Here is a 24255-nt window from a genome sequence, read left to right as displayed (position 1 = left end):
AGCAGAGATAGTGGATCCATTGGTTACAATATTCCAAAATTCCCTGGACATGGGAAAGGTTCCAGTGGAATATAACGTCCTTAGATGTAGTGGCATTGAAGACAGTTCAGAGAAGGCGGACTACATGGACTCCAGAGATGAGGGGTTTGTCTTATGAAGAGATTGAGCAGTCTAGGCCTATACTCTCTCTAGAGTTTAGAAGAATGAGGGGAAATCAAAGTGAGGTATATAAGATGATAAAAGGTATGGATAAGTAGCCATGGAGCGGATGCTTCCTCGCGTGGAGCATTCTAGAACGAGAGGTCATAGACTCAGGATAAGGGGTAGCAAATGTAAAACAGAGATGAAGCAAAACTACTTCTCTCAAAGGGTCATAAATCTGTGGCATTCACTTCCCCAGAGTCCGGTGGATGCTGGGACACTGAGTAAATTTAAAGGGGAGTTAGACAGATTTTTAAATTGATAATGGGTTGAAGGGTTACGGAGAATGGGCAGGACGGTGGAGATGAGACCCATGATGAGATCAGCCATGATCATATTGAACGGTGGAGCACGCTCGAGAGGCTAAATCGCCTTGTCCTGCTCCTAGTTCTTATGTTCTAAGAACTATTCTGTCTAATTTAATCTTCCAGCTCTTGGTCTGTAGCCCCGTAGGGTAACAAATTTGGTGTTCTGAATTAATAAGGGGTTCAGGGGTTATGGGGAGAAGGGAGGAGAATAGGAATGAGGAACATATCAGCCAAGATCGAATGGCAGAGCAAACTCGATGGGCCGAATGGCCTAATTCTGCTCTCATATCTTATGGTTGAACTTACTATCATGCAATAAAGTTTGTTTAAAATGATGCAGTGTCAAAATACTTTAAAATATGTATTGCAATACTATGCAATCTATCCTATCTCTAGCATACTTCAGTTAGTCTGCCAATGATAAGGGTTCTCGTGTTTATTGCAGATTCATCCAGCAAAGTCAATTAGAACAAATTATAACTTACTACACTACAACTATAATTAACTTTCTAAATGCAAGGCCAACTTTTTGCCCCATACAGCTTCACTCACCCCTAGTGAGGTGAATTAGATAATCCAATTATTTCCTGCTTAAGCAAGTGAAAACGTATTACCATATAGCCCCAGATGCAGCTCAGTTGTCAGCACACTGTTAACATTCATTAGTACCTATGCAGAAATTGTGAAGAGAGCTGTAAAATGCATCTTTGGAATTCAACAGGTGCTTCAGAAGATTTACACAGAAATGGTGCTTCCATGTCACTGTTACAAGAAAAAGATGCAAATATGTTGTTAGGAGTAAGAGTCCAAGTTACAGTCAAGATTATTGTTTAAATTATCTGCTTAGAAAGGATGATTCAATTTGAATCACACCCATGTCTAAAATTCCATTAACCCAAAATATATCGTATTTGATCTTCAACATGAAAAAGAAACCAACTAACCTGCCTTTTAAAAAAAAGAGTCTTATTAGAATTGACCCCACCCTTTATAGAAGAACAAGTAAAATCTAAGCAATCCAAATGTTTCTCCAGTTTTGAAACAGTTTTAAAAACTTGGTTCAAATTGAAAATCAGATTCCTAGACTTCACTTTGCTGCAATTTTAAGTAGCAAAAATAATTGCATCATGCACTTGATGCATGAAGCTTTTACATTTTACACTACAGGAGGGTTAGTAAAATGGCTGCAACGATTTATCAACAGTTACTATAAGCCCCAAAATTGTCATGCATCAGTGACCATTTATAACTTTCTATGCATTCCTCAAGGTTGAGGTGATCTTAAGAAATTCAGTCGTATTACAACTACAATATTGTGACTCATGAATTAATTCCATTTAATAGTGATCTTGTCTTATATACTAGGAATAGGTATGCAGCATGGTAGGTTGGTTCATTCATGTCAGTCAGGACAGACCCATGACCTAAAATGACAATTGCCCCCGGAAAACAAGGTGCTACACTGAACATGGAGGCAGCATTCAAAAAAACCTACCAAACTGGAGGTCAATGTGATGAAAGGTAAAGCCTTCAAGTGGCTGAAGTCATAAAGGAAGATGTTGTGGTTGGGGATCAATCATCATAGAACCCCAACAGTGCAGGAGGAGGCCATTCGGCCCAGCGGGTCTGCACCGTCTCTCTGAAAGAGCACCCTACACCTAGACCCACTTCCCCACCCTGTCCCCGTAACCCCACCTAACCTACATATCCCTGGACACCAAAGGAAATTTATATCATGGCTAATCCACTTAACCTGCACATCTTTGGACTGAAAAGTCCAACTTTGGATGAGTGGGAATTCAATGTTAGGTCAGTAAGTTTATCAGAGAAATATCCTGAAGGGCAAATATCATCGCTGCTTCATCAATGACCTTCCCTCCATCAGTCAGAACTGGCGCTTGTTAATGAAAATTCTATGGTATTCAGCGACACTTACAACATTTCTAATAATAAGGAAGTCCATTCCAGTCTGCAGCATGACTTGTATAACAACCAAGCACAAGTAACAAGTGGCAGGCAAAAATCTGAATCTTGTAAATGATAAGCAGCAACAACCTTTGGTTCGAAACTTGACACAGAAAAAGTCCCAAAATGATTTATGGGAAGTATTTAAAAGAATGGGAGGTGGCATAAAACATGCAAATAAAGGTTTGGTCGAGTGTTAATGAGGATAGTAAGGCAAGGGATGGGGGCGGCACTTTAGGAGGATACAAAGCTTGGGGGGGGGGGGAATCTGGCCATGGAGGCACTTGTTACGAGGAAGAAGTTGAAATTAGAAGTATTGGGAGATCAGGAGCTAATGTAGATCAGAAAGCACATGGGTGAAGAGGGCTTGATGCGAAATGGGATGAGTTTTGGGTGAGAAAAGATTTCCAGAGAATGAAATGCCAGTTTGACAAGGTTCTGGTGTTTTGTGGGCCTCATTATATCACATATAACAGTAGCATTAGAAATAATTTAGGCAATTTACATAATGAAGAAACTGATCATTTACAGCAACTGAATCATATTTATCTTAAAAGGTGAAAGGGAAAAAGAAAATCATGTTATTGATTGTTCCACTAAGGCAATTTAGTGCAAAAGGAACTCTCAGGACAATGTGTGCTCTTCTTCATGATACACGGTCAGTGATTGCATCATTGTAAAATTATCTGCAATAGAGAGCATATACATTGTCTAGATATCATTTACATTTACAGAAAAATAAGATTGATGCATATGCATCAATATTTTCTGAAAATATTCTTGCACCATTAAGGAGTTTGCTTTCCAGGGAAGTCCTGTACAAACGCTCAATTTAAGAGCCATACGTTTCACTTGCAGTTCACGAGGATTGAATCCCATCTTTCCCCACCTCAGCCCCCATTAAGTGGGAGGGTGAATGGAGTAGGTGAGAAGGGAAGCAAGGAGGTCAGCCCACTGCAAGCAGTTGCATGTATCCTGGATTATAACTGAAAGTTGAGCTGTGAAATCTCTAGCTCAAGGGCCTAAGCAATTGAGTAGGTTACAATGCCCAAAAGCTACTCCCGAGTCAGTGGTAATATGGGCATCACGGTAGCACAATGGTTGGCACAGTTGCTTCACAACGCCAGGGACCCAGGTTCGATTCCTGACTTAGGTCACTGCCTGTGCAGCTTCTACATGTCTCCCTGTGTCTGCGTAGGTTTCCTCTGGGTGCTCTGGTTTCCTCCCACAAGTCCCGAAAGATATGCTTGTTAGATAAAAGATGAATTCTCCCTGGGTACCCAAACAGACGCCGGAGTGTGACAACTAGGGGATTTTTACAGTAACTTCATTGCCATATTAATGTAAGCCTACTTGTGACACTAATAAAGATTATTATTACTACTACATATTTTTGTTCCAATGTAAATGAGAAATAACCGACTCTCATCAATAATTTTAGCAAAATATTCACATTTCCTACTCATGCTAACTTCTTTCCAACAAAGTCATCAAGAAGGATTTTGACCTTGTTAGCATCGTCATCTCAAGTAGATACATTGCATAATTAGTTGCATTAAGCCCTCCTCATTCTCCAAATGGGAAACTAATTTCCAAAGCATGTCTGATGATTGGAGGGTTGGGGGGGTCCCCTCAGGGCAGAAACTTTTCAGACCTACTGATAAGTTTAAATTGTGCCTTACAGTCTACTTGTGCTACAGTGCCACCATCTGGTTGCAGGAGTCATCAGTAGTTCAGTCTCATTTTTTTAACAGTATATCAAAGCACCAGATGGAGAAAAAAAATTGTCACAGAATTCAAGTACTCAACCAGCAATCTTTGTACTCAATATACATCAGATAGTATATGTTTAACATTGCCTTGTGAGGAACAGATTTTATATTTTTAACTTAGTCTTTTACGTGCCTCCATTTAATCAGCATTAATATATTAAGTATATATTAACATATTAAGATCTACACAATTTAGAACACTGCAGTAGTAACTCAGAGCATTTTTCAGACTTCCAATCGTCATCACAAATACTGAATATTTATAGAAGGAAATTAACTTCCTTTGTGGTCATTATTTCCATATTATTCACTTCCATTTAATTTTGATAACTACTTTTCAATCCAGCTTTTTGTAATTTCCCCACTATCTCAGTCTTCTTGCTTCCTTGTGTTATTTTCCTAAGAACTAGGATAGATTACATAACTGTAAGAGACTCTGATCTTGTGTAAAGCCCCCGTCCTAACATGACACACAAATTAGTTTATTATACAAATAGTACTGACTGAATCACAGTGCAGAAGTCCAGTAGGGAGGAATCCCATCTTACAGTAATGCTGCCACACTGTATTGAGGTACATTTGGCTGCTTTACCAAGTTTTCAATCTCAGCTGCACTGTTGCAAAGAGACATTTGAACCCAGCAAAAAGTGCAAGGCCTGTGCATCTCTCAGTGTTATCAGCAAAGGGTTAAAAGGGAACTGACGACCCAACCTCTCAGCTGTAAAGGTGTAAGTAGACGTCTATACAAAATAGCACAGCGCATGAACAATATCCGTGGCTGCATTGTTTACTCAATTCCAGCTGACGAAGGGGTAGGGGTTGGGGAGATAGAAAGAGAAATATATAAGCAAAGTATCGTGATCAAAGAAATGAAAAAAACTTTTGTCATGATTACTTGAAGAAAACAGTATTGCAGCAGAAGTAATGACTTCATTCACAAAGTATGATTTGCCTTTAGTAGTTGAGGACCAGTGAAACCTCTGCATCAAATTGATAGCGGTCACCCTGTCACTTCCTTAAGTCAGTCATTTAATTGTTTTAGAGTTGTATACAATTCTCCAAGTCTAATCAACAACCACATTTGCAGGAATACTATTGCCCAAGAAAGAATTCTGTACTTTGAAGGGTGAAAGACTGCTCAACCTCAGAGGTCACAAGGCAAAAAGAATTATACACTCGACCCTGATTATAATAAGGTATTTGAGAGTCAAGTAACATGCAAACATTCTTACTAACAGTACAGCATAAAATGAAACATGAAAAAAAAATCAAAGAGTCAGGTCCACTGGCCCTGTAACTGACAGCATTGCGACTGAAGCACTCAAGGCTGGCAAGGATAGGTACGTCTAGTTAAATACGGAGGGGGAAATGGACCCAGATGGACAGAAGGCAGTCGTCTTCATATAAAAACAGTCACAAAATGGCATCTTCTATGTTTTAAAAGACCCAAAGAAACCAATATTCTGTTGTAGACTTGGCAAGGCACAGGTGTATGGGAGTCGATCCTGGCAACTGCTAGTGATGTTTCTCCCTGAGCGGGTCTTGGTAAATCTTGGAAACTATTCTACATGCTTGTATTTCGTAAATAAATTGTAAAGCACCCTCAGCGTTGACTTCAGGTCCAAGTTTACAATATCTGATGAGAAAATATGCAACATACACAGTGAGAATTATAACAAAGATCAGCATTGCACAAACATCAGCATTGTACGAATGCACAAAATTTTTTTTTTAAAGTAGGGGAGAAAAGGATCTGGAAAGGCAAGATAACAGACTAGTTGTTTTGCACATTGCAGCATACCCCCAGGGAATGGAACAACGCAGTTTTGATCCTTCATACTTAATTGAATCCCAATTTATATTCTTGGTGTGTGACATATGTTGTAAAGAGTGAGCTTACAACAGATGCCTGTGCAAAAGGGAGAGAGTTTGGGAGTCACCGCCACATGCCATGATATTTTCTATAGTTTAACAGAAAACAAGCATCACAAACGATAAAATCAGCAGTGGCAGGTTTTCACTCCATCAGTGAAATTGCTGTTTGCACAGGATACTACATCAAACAGACTAGCTAATAGTTATAACTTGCACATAACCTCAAAAGTTTAGTTATCAGGCAGGAGACTCAAATCTGACCATACAGCGATAGCTAATGGTTAGCTGAACCGACGTACAAGTTATTCTTGTACAAATTCCATTCTGTAACCACTAACTAGTGTTATGTTCCATTATTTTCTATTTCTTCGGCAATTTGAATTGTATTTGATGGCTACAAATACTGAAAAATTGTTCAGTTGACATGATGTCTGTGGTGAAAATTATGGCTTTCTTAAATTCAAAGGTACCTTCTGGACGAGCCTTTGGTTTCTTAAGTCCTCCATCCTGCATTAGCTCAAAGGAAAAAGCTACATTGTGAGCCTACAAAAAATAAATATCAGTCGGGTTAGTTGACATACTTCACTACATCAAGTGCAGTTCAATTCATTTTTTAAAAATCAAAGAAAAAAAACTCACAGTTCAATCACTGCAATTCTCAGCCAAGTCTACTCTTTATCTGTACACATATCACCAACTCCCGGTACAACACTCCATGTGTGACTGTGGTCACCCTATTGAAGTTCTGATCCACCTTCATCACCCTCCACCACGTACTGAATGTAATTTCCTTTTCCATGGTAAATTCTATATGGGTCTGGCCCATTTCCTTTCTCAAATTGCTACATTTCTGCCTGTTGGCCTCTGGCATCAAATCATAAGCATCAAGAAATACGTCTTCACTTACTCAGAATCACGGGTGCTCTGCTGAAAGAGAAGACTACACCTCCAAAGCCTTCCTAAACATTTTGCAGGAGAATGGCCTACTGGATTGGTGCCAATTTTCTCAAATGACACACAGTAAAAACATTTTTGCCAAATCAAAATTTAGAGGAGTTCGCCGAGTCAGCTGCACTTCTCTGCAACTCAAGTTTGCGGAATTGGAACTCATCTCTCCATCTCTTTCCAATTACTTTCACTATTTTGCTGAGTCCAGCTTTCTTAGTTCTATTTCTTTTTCAATACTGGCCAGTTATATTTGAACAATAAACTGGTCCTATCCTCCTCAAACCTCAGATGCCAAGCCAAATCTTCAAAGAGCCAGTCCCAATTGGCTGATGATCTTGTATTAATCCCTACATGCTCTGCTACAGCTTTAAAATCGTCTTTTCTCAACTGTTTCAAGTCTGAGAGTTTGATCCTCTCTTTCAGAAAAGGGTTGAGCCTCAAAGATACTAATGTAGATTTCCCAACAAAATATTGTGAAAGCAAATGCGAAGTTTTGTTTACTTAAATGCTGGAAAGTTTAGTGAAGTCATGTCAGCCTCTCTCAGATCAGATCATTTCAGACTCATGCCCCCATAGGAAACCGTAACCCAAAATTTCCAAGCTGACTGAACAAGTGTTTACTTTTTTGTAATGTTAACACAATCAAAATCAATGCAAACTAAATATAAATTAATAGGAAAATTACAGGTCAGTATGAACTACAAAACGTGGAATGACAGATACAACAGAGACTATCACACAGCATTAATAGGCTGTAAAGTCCCAGTCCTTCCAGCAGAATTCCAGTCCATTTCCTTCAAAGGCTTTTTCTCCACAGGCAGAAACCAGCTCACCCTTTCTCTTTGTGCCTGTGTGCCACATGGCTGTTGTATTTTAAATTTCTTCTGGTACTGCTTCCAGGTCAAAGATCGTCAGGCCACAAACATTTTGAAGTAATTACAAATTTTCCTTGCCATTAGGGCTTCCATCTCAAAGGCCATCACAACTTGCACACCGCAATTAATATTAGCACACAAACATTAACTTTCTGATATAGTGGCATATACCTGCGAGATTCTAAGCTCACAATAAATAAATACTCAAGTCTCAGATGCAATTGATTTAATGAGTTTCCACTGCATTCTATAGTACTAACCTTCTGTTCAAAACTTTCTGGTGTCAGATAAAAGTTGTAGAGGGGTACAAAATAATCTTCAAGAAGTCCCATAAGCAACACCAAGTACACACCATCTGCAAACTGGCATCAAGGGAGCATATTAGAATAATAGGCACTTCTGCTCCTTAAATGAAATAGCTTATCAAAATTCCCCCATAAATGCTTAAATTCTGAAAATCAGCACAACATATCTAATCAACATAGAAAAGAAAAGGACAGAAACAGAATGCTGAACAATACGGTTGGGGGATTGGCGTTCAAATTGGAGGATGACATGTATTGGGTGCAAAGCAGTTTACAGTCTGTGCACAGCACTCTGGTCAGAAAATACCATGATTCAGTGTCCAGTTTCAGGGCTAACACACAAATGGTACAGTCAAGCCATGGAGCCAGTGCAGGGAAGAACCAGGAGACCACTCCAGTCATCAGATCATCATGCCACGAGGAATTTTAAGAAAATTGCATTGTTTAGCCTTGAAAGGAGATAATTGAGGGGTGATCTGATGCAGAAGTATAATGAAAAGAAAAAAAAATCTGTATGGGAATGATAACTCTGAACATTATTTCTGTATACCGTACAAGAGAATGAGGAACTAGTGAAAGGCAATTGAAGACCAATGTCAGGGAGTGTTTATTCACAAAATGAGCAATAAACACTCTAAAAAGACTTTTGAATAGAACATGGAACATTACAGGAACAGGTGATGACATCAAACCCTGCATTCACTTCATGTCCAGACCTGACAGAGGGCCTGTTGAGATGGATGACCCAGGACAGTCAAAAAGGCCTTCATTACCTGCGCTCATCTTATAAAAGCAACTTATTTATGTATATAAAATAAATGCAAGAGACTTTCTCATTTGCATGAAAATTTCCTGATGCAGCATCATTTGGTTCAAAAATTGCATCCATTGTATTAACTTGATGCATAGCTGCTCTAATATCTAAGCAATCTAATTTATTTATTTTTTAAATCTCCACATTCCCACAATATTATTTGTTGTTTTTGGGTGGAGGGCTAGCAGACAGGCAGGAAGGCAGTAAAAAAAAGACTGAAAGCAGCTGTATCTAGTGCCTCAAGGGACAGCAGGCGGGTGAGGAAGCTGTGACAGTGGATTCCATTTAAGGTGGAGATATCTATTCATAAATTAGGTTTATTCACTTCAATATGTCATTTAGAAAATGTAAATGTTACCATCAACCAATTTAACTAAAAGCAGTTGGGAGTGCAGGAAAATTTCAGATGCCAATGGTAGAGTAGAGGACAATGTGAATGGATGCTTGTGACTGAACCAGTCTGAAATGACACTCCAGACATTGATAACAAATAGTAAAAAGCTGAGCCCCACATAAATCTGCTGTGTGCCACTTCAGACAGAAACTCATGATGGATGAATTTGTATTTGCTGTATTTTGCCCTTTATGACGATCCGCCAGTTAACATTATGACACATTGAGACTATAAATGAGCACAGCCATTTGTCAAACCCCGGACTCTGGGGTGGGGGAAAGCTATGAGTTAGCCTTGCAGTGATTGTGTTTATCAACAAAATTTAAAACAGTTTGTCAAACACTTTTTCCCCCCCATCAAGCTGATGGCACATTAGTGACTACCATCACATTCACGGCTTTCCTTCAAATGTCAAAATGAAATGGGCAATTGTCATAGTCACCACTGTTTATCCTCTACCAACATACAATCATCAAGGATCTACATTTGGACTCTTTTATAGAGTTGGTTTATAAGGTTTTTCTCAAATGAGGATCACAGACTGCAGGCTCTGACACATGGGGTATCTTATGGACAAAAGTTTTCTCCTGATTAATGAAGCAATTATAAATGTGTACTGTACAAGTGATAAATGCACTTCCTAGAAATCAATGACAGTAAGTGTACTGCTATACAACCAAACTGGACATTTTACAAATATTTATACCTGTGTTTCCAGTTCCGTCACCTCCAGGTTAAGCTTGTTTAGGTGTTTATTCACAAATGTGATAAGTGACTGGAAAAATAAAACCATGAAAGAAAAATCAATGCTCTATTCATTTTCATTAGTTTTTTGTTAGTTACAATTTTAAATGGCAATATGTCATACATAGGGCTTTTCACAAAACCATCGGATCAGATTTTATACTTTAATAGAAATATGACAGTCTGCAAATTATAATAACAATTAATAATAATCGCTTATTGTCACAAGTAGGCTTCAATGAAGTTACTGTGAAAAGCCCCTAGCCTTTTAAATTACCATTTAAAAGGAGCATTACCCTGAGTAAGGATACTGTGCATGAACTCCTTTAATGTTTTGTATTTAATCTCGAACAAGTTCTTACATATAAAATGTATTTTTGTTCAGCTTTGAATACTCACTAAGGTGCAACAATATATCGGGCCTCATAAACCATTTGGATGCCTTGCTTTCACAACTGAGTAAAATTCACGAAGAGGAAAGGTTCTCAGTAATATAAAACAGAAAGGTTATAGGTTTGATCCCTCATCTGCATTGCATTAACAAATACCAGCAGTTAACAGTTATCCCGTGTATCTCGAGACAAGCAGAGGGAAAGAAAGGCCAAAGTGGTCACTCCTGACTATCTTCCTAAACATAACTACCTTCTCCTAAACATGATCAAATTACACTTTAATGTCCATAACCCTCAAATATGTTTATCTGAAACCCTCTTCTCAAACCTAGTTGCCAATTTGAGGCCACGTGACAATTTGGGTCTTCACAGGTACAAATTTGCTCTTTACAAACTCACTCCTTTTCAGTAAATATTATTGCTTATTCGTATATGGATATGGAATAGTAAATGGTCAAATTGAACTTTGTTATAGTAAACTGGTATTAGCAGATGAGCTGTCCATCCATGTTTTTTTAAAAATTCAATTATGGGATGCGGGAGTCCTAGGCCAGCATTTCTTGCCCATCCCTAATTGCCGATAAGAAGGTGGCGATGTGTTGCCTTCATCTGCAGTCCATGTGGTGTACCGGTCCACCCACAGTGCAGATAGGGAGGGGGGGTTTGAGGATTTTGACCCAGTGACAGTGAAGGGGAGGTGATGTAGTTCCAAGTCAGGATGCCTGGAGGAACCTGCAGGTGGTGGTCTTCCCATGTACCTGCCACCCTTGGTAGTGGCCATGGGTTTGGAAGCTGCTGTCAAAGGAATATTGCGGAGCTTCTGCAGTGCATCTTGTAGATGGTACACACTGCTGCCACTGTGCAGGATGGTGGAAGAGGGAATGAATATTTGTGGATGGGGTGCTGATCAAGTGGGCTGCTTTGTCCTGGACGATGTTGAGGTTCTTGAATGTCGTTGAAGCTGCACTCATCCAGGCAAGGGGTGAGTATTCCATCGCACCTCAGATCTGTGCCTTGAAGATTGTGGACAGGCTTTGGAGAATCAAGTAGTGAGTTATTCGCCACAGAATTCCTAGCCTCTGACCTGCTTTTGTTGCCACTATATTTATATGGTGAGTCCAGTTAAGTGTCTGGTAACCCACAGGATGTTGATAGCCAATGGAGAGGAATTATTCGATGGGTAGAACAACTCCATTATCAGTAGCTTCCATTACCAGCAATTAAAAATTGCCCAATAATATGAAGATATCAAAAATAATATATACTTTTTAGCATTGCCTCCATGTAAATATAGAACCTTACACAAGCTACTTTGGCCAATATGGTAACCTTGTGGTTATATGATGTTGAATGAACAGTTAATACCCCCCCCCCCCGATTGCAAAATTGAATTCAATATGCCCATTTGTGATCAAATCAAGGTTTTAAAAATTATAAACGGTGGTAAATAGTTAAAAGTCATTCCTGCTTGCTGGTGAATCGTTAAGAAGACAGCACAGATTGGAAATTATGACGAGAATATCCAAGAGAACATTTCAAACATAATTTTTGTACACAAAACGTTATCAAAACATGGGGTGTTGTCAAGTGGATGTTAAGATGATGGAGACTCCAATACTATTTCAATGGGAATTAAGCAGGTAGTTGCAGAAGAGGAATAAAAATAATGCACAGGAAGGACAAATCAATGGGATTATAGTAAATAGCTTCAATTGAAAACCTAACACAAGCTTTGGCATAACAGGTGAATAGGTTGTGATACTTCACAGAAGAATAGATAAGTGACTCATCACTTGTTCCACGACTTTAGAAATTTCACATCAGCACAATTTATTCAATCTGTTGATTGAAGTCACAGTATTATTTCAGAAATTCAGCCATTTTAATTTTCATTCAGGAAATTACCTTCTTAACAACACTGAGCTTATCAGGTGCGTGGTCGAACAGTGTATCAAATGCATCTCGCTCTGAAATAACAAATGAGAATGCAATGGAGTTAGTCGAACAGTCATTTAAAAACTTCAGTCCAATTTTCTCATCATCTCTGCATGGATTTCCTTCCGGGTGCTCCAATTTCCTCCCACAGTCCAAAGCTATGCAGGTTAGGTCGATTGGCCATGTTAAATTGCCCCTTAGTGTCCAAAGGGTTAGGCGGGGTTACTGGATTACCAGGATAGGGTGGAGGCGAGGGCCTATTTAGGGTGCTCTTTCGGAGGGTATGATTGGCTGAATGAACTCCTTCTGCGCTGTAGGGATTCTATGATTTATTCTCTCTGTGTGGTATGGATGCAGTACTGGCCACCAAGTTTAAAATATATTTCTCTGTTTATTCCAGCGCACGTCCCTTTCTTTGCATGCCTGCATTAACAGATTATTCATTAAAAGGAGGCAGTCTGCGCAGTGCCTTTTGGGCTGTTGCGTGGCTATGTTCCTACGGAGCTGGGCAGAAATTGCTGAGCACTCACTGGGATCTCATCCAAGTGTCATTATACAGGCGTGATCTGGAAAAAAGAGCCAAAAGCATCTTTCAAAATTCTCTTCACCTGTTAACTTGTGCGTTTTTCACAAGGATTGCTGTAGAGTGACCAAGAGCGGAATCTTCAACATCACCCTCCTTGACCCCGTAAAATCAAGCCAATTTTAAAATCCTTACATTGGCTCAGACAAATGTAACTCATGTTCCAAGATTGGAAATCAAACCTTGAACCTCCATGCCTGTGTGACTACAAGGTCGAGAATTATCAATGGAAGTGAGAGAGCTCATTGTGAATGAGATATTTTGAATCACAAAGGGTAGTGGATGAGCGACCCATTACTGTAGACACAGCAAGTTCTTGATATGAACTGTACCGTCACTAAGAGGTGCAGATTGAAGGCTGCATGTAAAACTCAAAACAAAACACGATTTGGACATGTTCTCATTCAACCATGCATATGTTGGTGCAAGAGTGGCACTGACTTCAGTATAACAGGTGGTCAGATACCCTCAGATAGAGAAAACACGACCACTTCATCCTGTAGAGCAAAGTTTCATTTAATTCCTTATAGTAATAGAAATCTATTCCCTAGCACATCACTGCAAGAGTTAGAACATAGAACAGTACAGGCTCTTCGGCCCACGATGTTGTGCCGACCATTTATCCTAATCTAAGATCAACCTAACCTACACCCCTTCAATTTACTGCTGTCCATGTGCCTGTCTAAGAGTCGCTTAAATGTCCCGAATGACTCTGACTCCACCATCTCCGCTGGCAGTACATTCCACGCACCCACCACTCTCGGAGTAAAGAACATACCTCTGACATCTCCCCTATACCTTCCTCCAATCACCTTAAAATTTTGTCCCCTTGAGACAGCCATTTCCGCCCTGGGGAAAAATCTCTGGCTATCCACGCCTCTCATCTTGTACACCTCTATCAAGACACCTCCCTTCCTTCTTTGCTCCAGTGAGAAAAGCCCTAGCTCCTTTCTTCATAAGACATGCTCCCCAGTCCAGGCAGCATCCTGGTAAATCTCCTCTGCACCCTCTCCAAAGCATCCACGTCCTTCCTATAATGAGGCGACCAGAACTGGACACAATATTCCAAGTGTGGTCTAACCAGGGTTTTATAAATCTGCAGCAAAACTTCGCGACTTTCAAACTCAATTCCCCTGTTAATGAAAGCCAACACACCATACGTCTTCTTAACAATCCTATCAACCTGGGTGGCACCTTTGAGGGATCTATATACGTGGACCTCAAGATCCCTCTGTTCCTCCACACTTCCAGGAATCCTGCCTTTAACCCTGTACTCAGCATTCAATTCGACCTTCCAAAATGAATCACTTCACATTTATCTAGTTTGAACTCCATCTGCCACTTCTCAGCCCAGCTCTGCATCCTGTCAATGTCCTGATGTAACCTGCAACAGCCCTCGACACTATCTATAACGCCACCAACCTTCACGTCACCGGAAAATTTACTAACCCATCCTTCCACTTCCTCATCTAAGTCATTTATAAAAACCACAAAGAGCAAAGTTCCTCACAGTGTACTCAGTCCAATCATCTTCAGCTGCTTCATCAATGACTTCCCTCCAACATAAAGTCAGAAGTGGAAACAGTTGCTTATGACTGCAGTGTTCAGTGCCTTCCTCAGCACCACAGATAGGGAAGCAGTCCCTGCTAATACGCAGATAGACCTGGACAGCATTCAGACTTGAGCTGATAAATGCCATTTGCGCCACACAAGCCCTCGGCATTCAAGAGCATCAACATCACTGAATCCCCCACTATCAGCATCCTGGGAGATACTATTGGCCAGAAACTGAACTGGACCAGCCTTATACATACTGTGGCTCCAAGAGTCGGTCAGATGCTGAGAACTCATGTGGCAAGTTTCTCATCTCTTGACTCACCAAACGCCTTCCCCCACTACAAGGCACAAGTTTGATAGACTACTCCCCATTTTCCTGGATGAGTGCAGTTCCAACAACACTCTAGCAGCTCAACATTTTCCTAAACAAGACAGCTCACATAACTAGCACCGTAAACATAATCCACCACCGTAAACATTCACTTCTTCATCTACTGGGTCCACAGCTACAGCAGTGTATACCATCTACAAGATACACAATTTGCCAATGACCTTTGACAGCACATTCCAAACCTGTGACATCTACCATCTAGAATGACAAAGGCAGCGGAGTCATGAGATCACCACCTTGGAATTCCCCTCCAAGATACCACCCTGACTTGGAACTATTATCGGCGTTCTTTCATGGTCGCCATATCAATATCCTGGAACTCACTCTCACATGGCGCAATGGGTGTACCTACTCCACATGGGAGTCCCAAGGCAGCAGCTCACCATCACCTTCTCAAGGGTATTTGAGGAGGGGCAATACATATTAGCCTTGCCAACAATTTTCACATCCCAAGAATGAATAAATCCCATGAATTAATAAATAAAAAGTAACTCTGGCTCTTTAAAAAATAAGAGGGGATTGAAGATTTACATATTTATGAAAAAATTCATCATTCTATTTTTAAAATATCCAAGATATATTGATGTGCTGCAATCCTGTAAATAAAAGAACTTTAGCATAGGGAGATAATGGAGGACTTCACATCCATTTGGCTGCCATCATTGTTCCGAGGTTGAATACTCATACTGGGACATATTTGCACAGGTATCAGCATTCTTCAGATATTGCAGCCAAATAGATGTTTTGGTACAAATCAAAACAGTACCATAAAAAGGAGAAAAGAACGCAACTGAACTTGATTCTGTCATCTCCCCCTCCCTACTCCCACCCCGAGCCCACATATATTCCAGCAGGCGTCACTGAACAGCACCAGGAATGGGAATTCAAGTGGGGAACCGCTTTCGGTAATTACTGTAATCACACTGCTGACTGCCCCAAATGAGATCAAATAAGTCAGCACAGAGCAGGAATTAAATCTGAGGCTATCCTGACCCATACCAATCAGTACCAAAAAAACTATTGCATTTCCCCACTGTTATTAGGAGAGCTTTCTTTTAGTTCGATGAATACCCTGGCAGCTAGATTGTATTACTGTGTTATACTCTAGCTTGCATTTAGCTGGTGATAATTTCTTCAAAAATGGTCTACACATGATTAAAATATGCTTTGACAAAGGGTAATCGGGACTCGAAACGCTAGCTCTTTTCTCTCCCTACAGATGCTGCCAGACCTGCTGAGATTTTCCAGCATTTTCTCTTATGGATTAAAATGTCACTAGTTTCTATAATAAATCTCTAATCAGGCTTGACCCGGCAGCATTTTTCATTATTTTAAAAAAGAAATCTGGTCTTTCACCAAAGTGAGGATTGCTCATGTAGTTTATTGATTTGAGTGTTAGTGAAGATCTGGTTTAAAAGTTCAACAACATAAGGTATGCATTCCCAATAAAGGTACAATGCCACTTTGCAATAATAATCAACAGAACAAAAAAAAATATTTGGTGATTCTTCTTTACTTACCAAATCTCCCCATCATCATCCTGCAATACAAAAAACACATTAGTTAAGACTTAGAACCAAACAAACTATGGTTAAGTTATAGAATAGAACCATAGAATACCTACCATGCAGAATGAGGCCATTTCACACCTTACCTAGTCCCACCCAATCCTTATAACCTCATAACTCCGCCTAACCTGCACATCGTTGGGAGTGTGGGTGGAAACCGGAGCACCTGGAGGTAACCCACGCAGACACTGGGAGAAAGAGCAAACTCTAGTCACCCAAGGTGGGGACTGAACTTGGATCCTTGGTGCTGTGAGGCAGCTGTGCTAACTGCTGTGCTGCCCTTATCTCCAATTTGTAGCAGGACAACTGTTAACCTTTTTTGAATAAGATAGAGTCAATGCATCAAATTTTGGAACATTTGGCAAAAGCTGTGTTATTTAAATAATAATGACAATTACGAGAGTAGGTCCAGTTGTGCCATGAGATCAATTAACCGTGGAACCAAACACAGCCATCGTAAGTCTGAGAATGGTTTATATATTGCCAGCATCTTTCTTAAAAAATAACTTTACTGTTTGCTTTTCATCCGATGTTTTTTCACATCATGTGACAGGGAAAGGGACAGATTAAACAGGGCTACTGAAGTTTTTCTGTGAAAATAATATGCAGAAAGAGTGGATTCTTATTTTAGCACACTGTTGCTAACTTTTGGTTGGTTCTTAATTTGGCTCTATTTAATCATGTTTGCTCAAGAGTCGCCAGGTATCATTCGACACCGCCACAAGGTTCAGAACCGAATACTGATCAATGACTCGATACGCCAGTTAGTAAGTTCAAAAGCAATGCTCATTTATTTACACACAGTCAAATCTACTCGTGCATAAACTCTACAAAACTAAATTACCACTATTACTAAGGCCTATTCTTAGCTTCGGGCGCCCAGTCAGAGGAACAGTGGCCGTTGCTCGGTTCTGAGGCTGCTGGGTTGAGCTGTTTACAGGGTAGCAACAAGGAGCGTCTATCTCGTAGCGTGCGTTGACTTGGAACTTACTTGGTCTGCTGTAGCAGCTAGGCTGGTCTCTCTCTTTGCTGAGAGCCAAAGCCAAAGGAGAGCGTTCTCCCTTGGGGGATACCTTTTATACTCAAAAGGGCTTTGCGCTCTTTTGGGCGGGCCTTGAACTTGGCCTCAACTAACTGGGTCTTTCCCAATCATCGGTATTGATTTTCCTCCAATAGAGGGGTGGTTCCCTGATCGCTGGGCGTGTCCTGGTGACTGTCAGTCAACTTTGTCTTAGCTTCTTCTGGCGCCGGGGAGTCTGGCTTAACATTGTGTATCTAAATGTTTCCCTTTTGTCCCCGGAGATGGCACATTAGTATGTAAATCGTTTGGTAGTTTCTGTCCTGTCTTGAGTGTTTAAGGTTCTAATCAACAGCAGAGCTTGCACCTGCTTGTTTCTTAGCATTGTCCAATTTTCCCTGCAGTCTTTGCAAGTGTCCATTTTGTAATCAGGACGTGGCCATCCCAGATGGCTACACTTCCTCCTTGTGATCCTCAACGTGAAGCGCGAAGGATCACATTACCATGGCGTCTTCATCCACTGATCCCCGGGGCACCCATGCTCAGGCGCTACACTGTCCTATCCTATGCAACACAATTTTACCTAAACCATTTTAAATACATTTATTATCAAAAAATTCTGCAGAGCGCTATGACATTAATACATGCATTACAGAAAAATAAAAAACTGGAACCTCTAACTATTCTCAATAAACTATCCTCATTTAAACAATCCAAAAATACAAACAAACCAAAAATAATCTATACATCTTAAACTGTACAAAATAGCAGCACACAACTTTCTCTGGCCTGGCAGTCAGACATAGAGGTTTACATCTCTTTATTCCATAGAATACATTAAACAACATGGATGCTCTTTAATCCGTCCCAATGGGTTTGGGGGTCTGGTGAAATCCGAAAATGGGGGACCTTAATCTGTATACCGGGATGCGAGAGCGATATGCTCTGTTTCGCCATTTCCTGACTCTAAACGTTTGCACGACACTGCAAAGTATCGCCAGCACTAAGAGTGCTTCGGCTACAAATGAGAGTGAGTACCAGGTGATAAACGTATCACACCAGGTCGGGGTATTGCTAGCTGTCGCTGGGCTAGTTATCTTGGGGTTCCGTGTATTACAGGGGTGAGAGTAATTTACGGTTTGTGTGGTAGAGGTCAGGGGAGTAGCGTCCGCGCGCAACTGAAGGGATCCCGCTAAGATCCATGTGAACATGAAGGCAGTCTTCATCTTTGTCGGACTTCTTTGTCTTCCTCTGTGGTTCCTGGTTTCTGGAGTTCTGTGAACACAAGCATAATTTCTGTTATTATCTTGCTTAAGGTCTCGTATGTCTGTCTGTCCTTTACTGCATATTTCCCTTTTATAATTGGTCACCATCTGTGACTCCCTCATTTTAAAAAAAAATTTTAAACCGAATATTTGGACAAGACGTCCAAGAAAATACTGCCGTACTGCGAGCCATCTCGCAGCCTGTGTGATTTACCATCCCAGTGTTTGAGGATGTAAATAGAATAGGGAAGCAACCTAAGGGTTGCCAAAACCCAAACCAAAGAATTTTGAACGTAACGAGCCAAAATGGGGTGCGTATGGGCCGCGGCGGGTAAGAAATGGGTCGAATCCCGAGTAGGACGGTGATCAATGCCGTATATGCTCTACCCGAGCATAACTGACCAGAGGGGGGTCCTCAGGCAGGGCGGGGACCAATGCCGTTTCTCCACTGCCTGAGCAACCGGCAAGAACGGGTAAGAATGTGGTCGTCGTGGGGGCTGCCTCTCGAATTAGGAGAGCAGCCATGAGTCGGGTTCTGTCGACAGACTAGTTCCTCTGAACTATTGTCTGGGACAAACTTGTTCCATTAACAAGTTTCTGGGGACAAACTAGTTCCTCGAACAGCCATTGGCCGTCAAAGGGGGTGGTGACGTGGGGCCGTGAAAAAACGTTCCGAGTTTACACACAACACTTAACGATAACACTAACGAACAAACATTCAACAAACATGGTGCAGGTTCATCAGAAAGGACACCGTATCTCTCCATCGGTTCCTTTTTTCTCCATCATCTGGTCACCTCACTGCTCAATAGTGAACAGGGTCGCAAAGGGATTGGTTTGGTGGGAGTCAGACTCTAAGTCATCATCTTTGCCCGGCTGCCAAGCTCTTGTCTGCAGTAACCGTGCTAAAGCTGCTTGGTGCGAATTGGGGTCCATCTCATCATTCCGGATGAGCCTGAATGAATTGTCTCGGTGCCAGAATCGTGTGTTGAGGTTGGAGCTACTATGCTTCAATCCATAATCGTCGGGCGGTGGGTCTGGGTCAGGGGCTTTGATATAAGCGTTCACAAATGGGTTGGTAGAATCATGCTCAGGTTCACTGGGAGTGGGGCCTGGTGCAGGGGTGTGGGCGTAACGTGGTGTGCTGTGGCTGTCGTCATCTTGATCGCTATCATTGTCGCTGTCGCTGCTGGTTGAGGGATGGGGGAGACGGAGCCGTGCCTCTGGGGGCGGAGTTGAAGTCGTGCCCGAGGGCGGGCTGGAGTGGTTGGGGCAGGGTAGGAATACGTCATCTGTGGGCAGGGCGTGATTGTCTGCTGCTGCGAGCAGGATGTGGTGTGTGTGGTCAATCTGTGAGCCGTAAGCCTTGAGCTGGTTTATATGAAACCACGCAGACATACCATTGGAATCGGTTATTTTGTATACTGAGGGACTGACTTTGTCCGAAATGGAGTACGGACCGCAAAATTTTGGGGAGAGGAATGAACTGGGGTTGTAAAGGGAGAGCATAACTTGTTGCCCTACTGCAAACTCAGTGGCGTGTACTGTTTTGTCAAAACAGGTCTTGCTCTGGTTCTTTCTGGTTCCAAGTCTCACTGCTGAGGCGTGTTGGGCTGCCTTTATGTTCTGTACTAGTTGTGTGACCGCGTTTTCATGTGTGAGGGCTTGAACTGCGGGGCTGGACAAATCCAGTCCTAGTAAATAAATACTCAGTGCCTTTCATGGGTCATCCGGTCATGAGGGTGTGGGGGTGAAATCTGTGGATGTAGATACTGTGTTTCTTAAAAACATCAAAGCAAATGGGAGTACTGAATCCCAGGTACTATTATTTTGCTGAACCATTTTCCTGAGGGTGGCTTTCAATGTCCTATTCATTTGTTCTACTATACCACTTAATTGGGGGTGGTATGCAATATGGAACTTTTGTCTAATGCCGAAAATCGTGAGGACGTTTTTCATTATACATTCGGTGAAATGGTCGGACCCTATACTGCGTGGGAGGCCCCATCTTGTAAAGATGCGGTGTGTTAATATTTTAGCCATCGTCTTGGACGTATTAGTTCTTAACGGAAATGCTTCCACCCATTTTGTGAAGGTGTCTATGACCACCAACACATACTTGTAACCATTTCTGCACGGGGGTAGGGGTCCTATATAATCTATCTGGAGATTTGTCCAGGGTCCATTAACGGGGCGGGTATGACTATGTTGAGCCTTTTTAGCATATCTGTCCAGATTGTTCTGGGCACAGATTAAACAATTCTCTACGTAGTGTGTGACATCGATTTTTAAATCAGGCCACCAGCAAAGTGGTCTGAGGTGGGCTAGGGTGGGTTCAATTCCTTGGTGTTCATGATTGTCATGGAACTGACAAATGATCTGGTTCCTGTCCTGGCTGGGAACTATATAAATGCCATCCTTTAAAATCACACCGTTGTGTGTGGTGATTGCGTTTTTAAACTTGTCGTACGGGGCTGGGAAGGTTCCCTTTAAAACTTCCCTGAGTTTCTCGTCCTCTTTCTGGGCCTTCGCTAAATCCTGAATGTTGGTCTGTGAGACCTGAACTGCGTGTACAAGGGTGCTTTCGGGGGGTTCCAGGAATAACCATGCCTGGAGCCTGCCTTCGCTAGGGCGTCTGCTTTAACGTTTCCAGGGGGAAGGAGAACGGTGATGACTGCAAACCTTAATTATGCCGTATTTCCTATCCTTCGCTGTCTCCAAGATATGGCGGAGTAATGGGGCTGAGGGTAGGGGTTTACCGTCCACGGAAACAAATCCTCTTGTTTCCCAGAGTGGTAGGAACTCTGTCAAACTATTGCAGACATACAAGCTGTCTGAATTGATGTCTGCTGGGGGCGGGAACGAATCTGGGTGGTCTACAATGTATGCAATCGCTGCCAGCTCTGCTGCCTGCGAGCCTAAGTGTCATAGACATACATAGAATTTACAGTGCAGAAGGAGGCCATTTGGCCCATCGAGTCTGCACCGGCTCTTGGAAAGAGCACCCTACCCAAGGTCAACACCTCCACCTGATCCCCATAACCCAGTAAGCCCACCCAACACTAAGGGCAATTTTGGACACTAAGGGCAATTTAGCATGGCCAACCCACCTAACCTGCACATCTTTGGAAGTGTCCTGGCAACTTCAAGGAAATTTTATCTAGGGTGCGTCCCTGCGTGTCCTCTACATATATACCGCAACCGGTAATTCTCTTTCCGTTTAACACTGTGGATGAGCCACTCACATATATCTTCAGGGGTGTACACGTGTCTGTGGGCTGGGGTCTCTGGGGTATACTACCTGTTTGCCTCGGGGGTGTTGTGGGAATAAATGGACCTGTGTTCTGTTTAGTGGTGATGATTTCACATTCGTGAGGGGTGCCTGCATACTGCAGATTGTCGGCAAGGTTCTCTTTACCGTGATGTCCCGTCCCTGTAAAAGAAGGGTCCAACGGGCTGCACGGATTTGGCTGACTGTGCCATCTTTAAGTCGGCCGTCTAACAATAGCTGTGTTGGTGTGTGTTCTGTGAGGATGGTGATGGGGTTGAGTCCTGTAATGTAGGCAAAGTATTGCACTGCCCAAAAAACTGCGAGCAGGTGCCTTTCCCAGGCAGAAAATCTTTGCTCTACGGGGTCTAACATGCATGAGGTGTATGCTACAGGGCGTAACTGGTTGTGGCGTTCCTGGAGGAGCACGACCGAAAGGCTTCGGTCGGTGCTTGCTACCTCTATAGCATACGGAGAATGTGGATCTGGGACCTGTAGTGCGGGGGCTGTGCTGAGTGCTCTTTTTAAAGCATCCACGGCATCTGTATGCTGTGGAAGCCATTCCCAAGGTGCCTGCTTCTTGAGAAGTTCGGAAAGGGGCGCTGCTTTAGTGGCAAAACCATCAATATCGTTTCGGCAGTAACCAACCAGTCCTAAAAATGACCGGAGGGCTGAGACATTGTGGGGAAGGGGCAATTTGACGAGCGAGTCAATTTTCTTGTGCTCGATCTCGCGTTTACCATTAGTGATCACTGTTCCCAAGTAAATCACTTTTTCTTTCAGAATCTGAGCATTCTTGGGGTTGACTTTACAACCAATTTCTTTTAGGAGTGTTAGGAGTTCGGCGAGAAGCAAAATGTGCTCTCCCTTTGTGTCTGTCTGTAGTAACATGTCGTCTACATACTGGACCAGACAATCGGGGCGGGAACATTTTGCCAGCTGTCGGTGGAAAATGAAGGGGGAGTTGTGGAAGCCTTGTGGAAGGCACGTCCACATGTATTGTTGCCCTTGGAATGTAAAGGCGAATTTGTACTGGCACGCTTTAGCCAATGGAATGGACCAGAAGCCATTACTAATGACCAAAACCGAAAAAATGTTTGACTGGAGTCCCTGTTTGAGCATGGTCTCGGGACTCGTGGCTACGGTGGGGGCTGCAGCTGGGGTTACTTTGTTCAGTTCCCGGTAATCAATGGTCAGTCGCCATGATTCATCCGGTTTCCTGACGGGCCAAATCGGTGCGTTGTTTGTGGAGGCTACTGATCTGAGTACGCCTTGATCCAACAAACTTTCTATTACTTTGGAGATTTCTCCCTCTGCTTCCTGGGGAAATCCGTACTGCTTCTGGGGTTTAGGGTCGGGACCTGTAATGTTCACAAAGCCAGCCAAACTGCCACAGTCGTGCTTGTGCTGTGCAAATGCTTTGTGTTCCTGCAGGACTGCCCTAACTTGTTTGTCTGCACTAATGGCTCGAGGGTCAAACCAGAAGTCTCCTACTGAGCTGATCCTATTTACGTATTCTCCTCCTGTGAGCGTGGCGGGGGCTCGTGCTGCCTTTGCCATTTTCCAAACACACTTGTTAACTGGATCAAAAGAAAGTTTATGGGAGCTCATGAAATCGATCCCAAGGATATGTTCTGCTGTCTGGGGCAGATCAACTAAAACTACGGGGTGCTTGGTTGCGACGTTCCCTATCAGTATTGCTATAGGGGCTGTGATGTATCCCTGTTGTAAATGGCCTGTAAAACGAATGAGTGTAATGGTGTCTGTTGTGAGTCACGTGTCTCGCTGGAACATCGTGGAGGAATTGAGTGTGGTGCTGGACCATCCTGTGTCCCAAAGAAATTCCACGGGTTGTCCCCGAACTTTGCCTGCGACTACCGGTCTACCGGACTTGTCCCGGCGGAGTCGCCAGTAAATATTGCTAACTTTTGGTTGGTTCTTAATTTGGCTCTATTTAATCACGTTTGCTCAAGAGTCGGCAGGTATCTTCCGACACCGCCACAAGGTTCAGAACCGAATACTGATCAATGACTCGATCCACCAGTTAGTAAGTTCAAAAGCAATGCTCATTTATTTA

General features: G+C 42.3%; 1 protein-coding gene across 1 annotated transcript in view; it reads right to left on the bottom strand.

The window, feature by feature from the left end:
* Nucleotides 1-5656: 5656 nt before the first annotated feature.
* Nucleotides 5657-24255, bottom strand: part of LOC140396211 (beta-parvin-like) — a 112434-nt gene continuing 93835 nt past the window's right edge. The window contains exons 8-13 of the mRNA XM_072484525.1: nucleotides 16580-16599; nucleotides 12499-12560; nucleotides 10164-10232; nucleotides 8205-8306; nucleotides 6592-6664; nucleotides 5657-5882 (exon numbers count right to left, since the gene is read on the bottom strand). Of these exons, the coding sequence (XP_072340626.1) occupies nucleotides 5806-5882; nucleotides 6592-6664; nucleotides 8205-8306; nucleotides 10164-10232; nucleotides 12499-12560; nucleotides 16580-16599 (403 nt within the window). The 3' untranslated portion in view covers nucleotides 5657-5805. The remainder of the gene's footprint in view (nucleotides 5883-6591; nucleotides 6665-8204; nucleotides 8307-10163; nucleotides 10233-12498; nucleotides 12561-16579; nucleotides 16600-24255) is intronic.

Source organism: Scyliorhinus torazame, chromosome 19 (genome assembly GCF_047496885.1).
Source record: "Scyliorhinus torazame isolate Kashiwa2021f chromosome 19, sScyTor2.1, whole genome shotgun sequence".
Classification (NCBI taxonomy): domain Eukaryota; kingdom Metazoa; phylum Chordata; class Chondrichthyes; order Carcharhiniformes; family Scyliorhinidae; genus Scyliorhinus; species Scyliorhinus torazame.
This window is presented reverse-complemented; position numbering and strand designations above follow the sequence as displayed.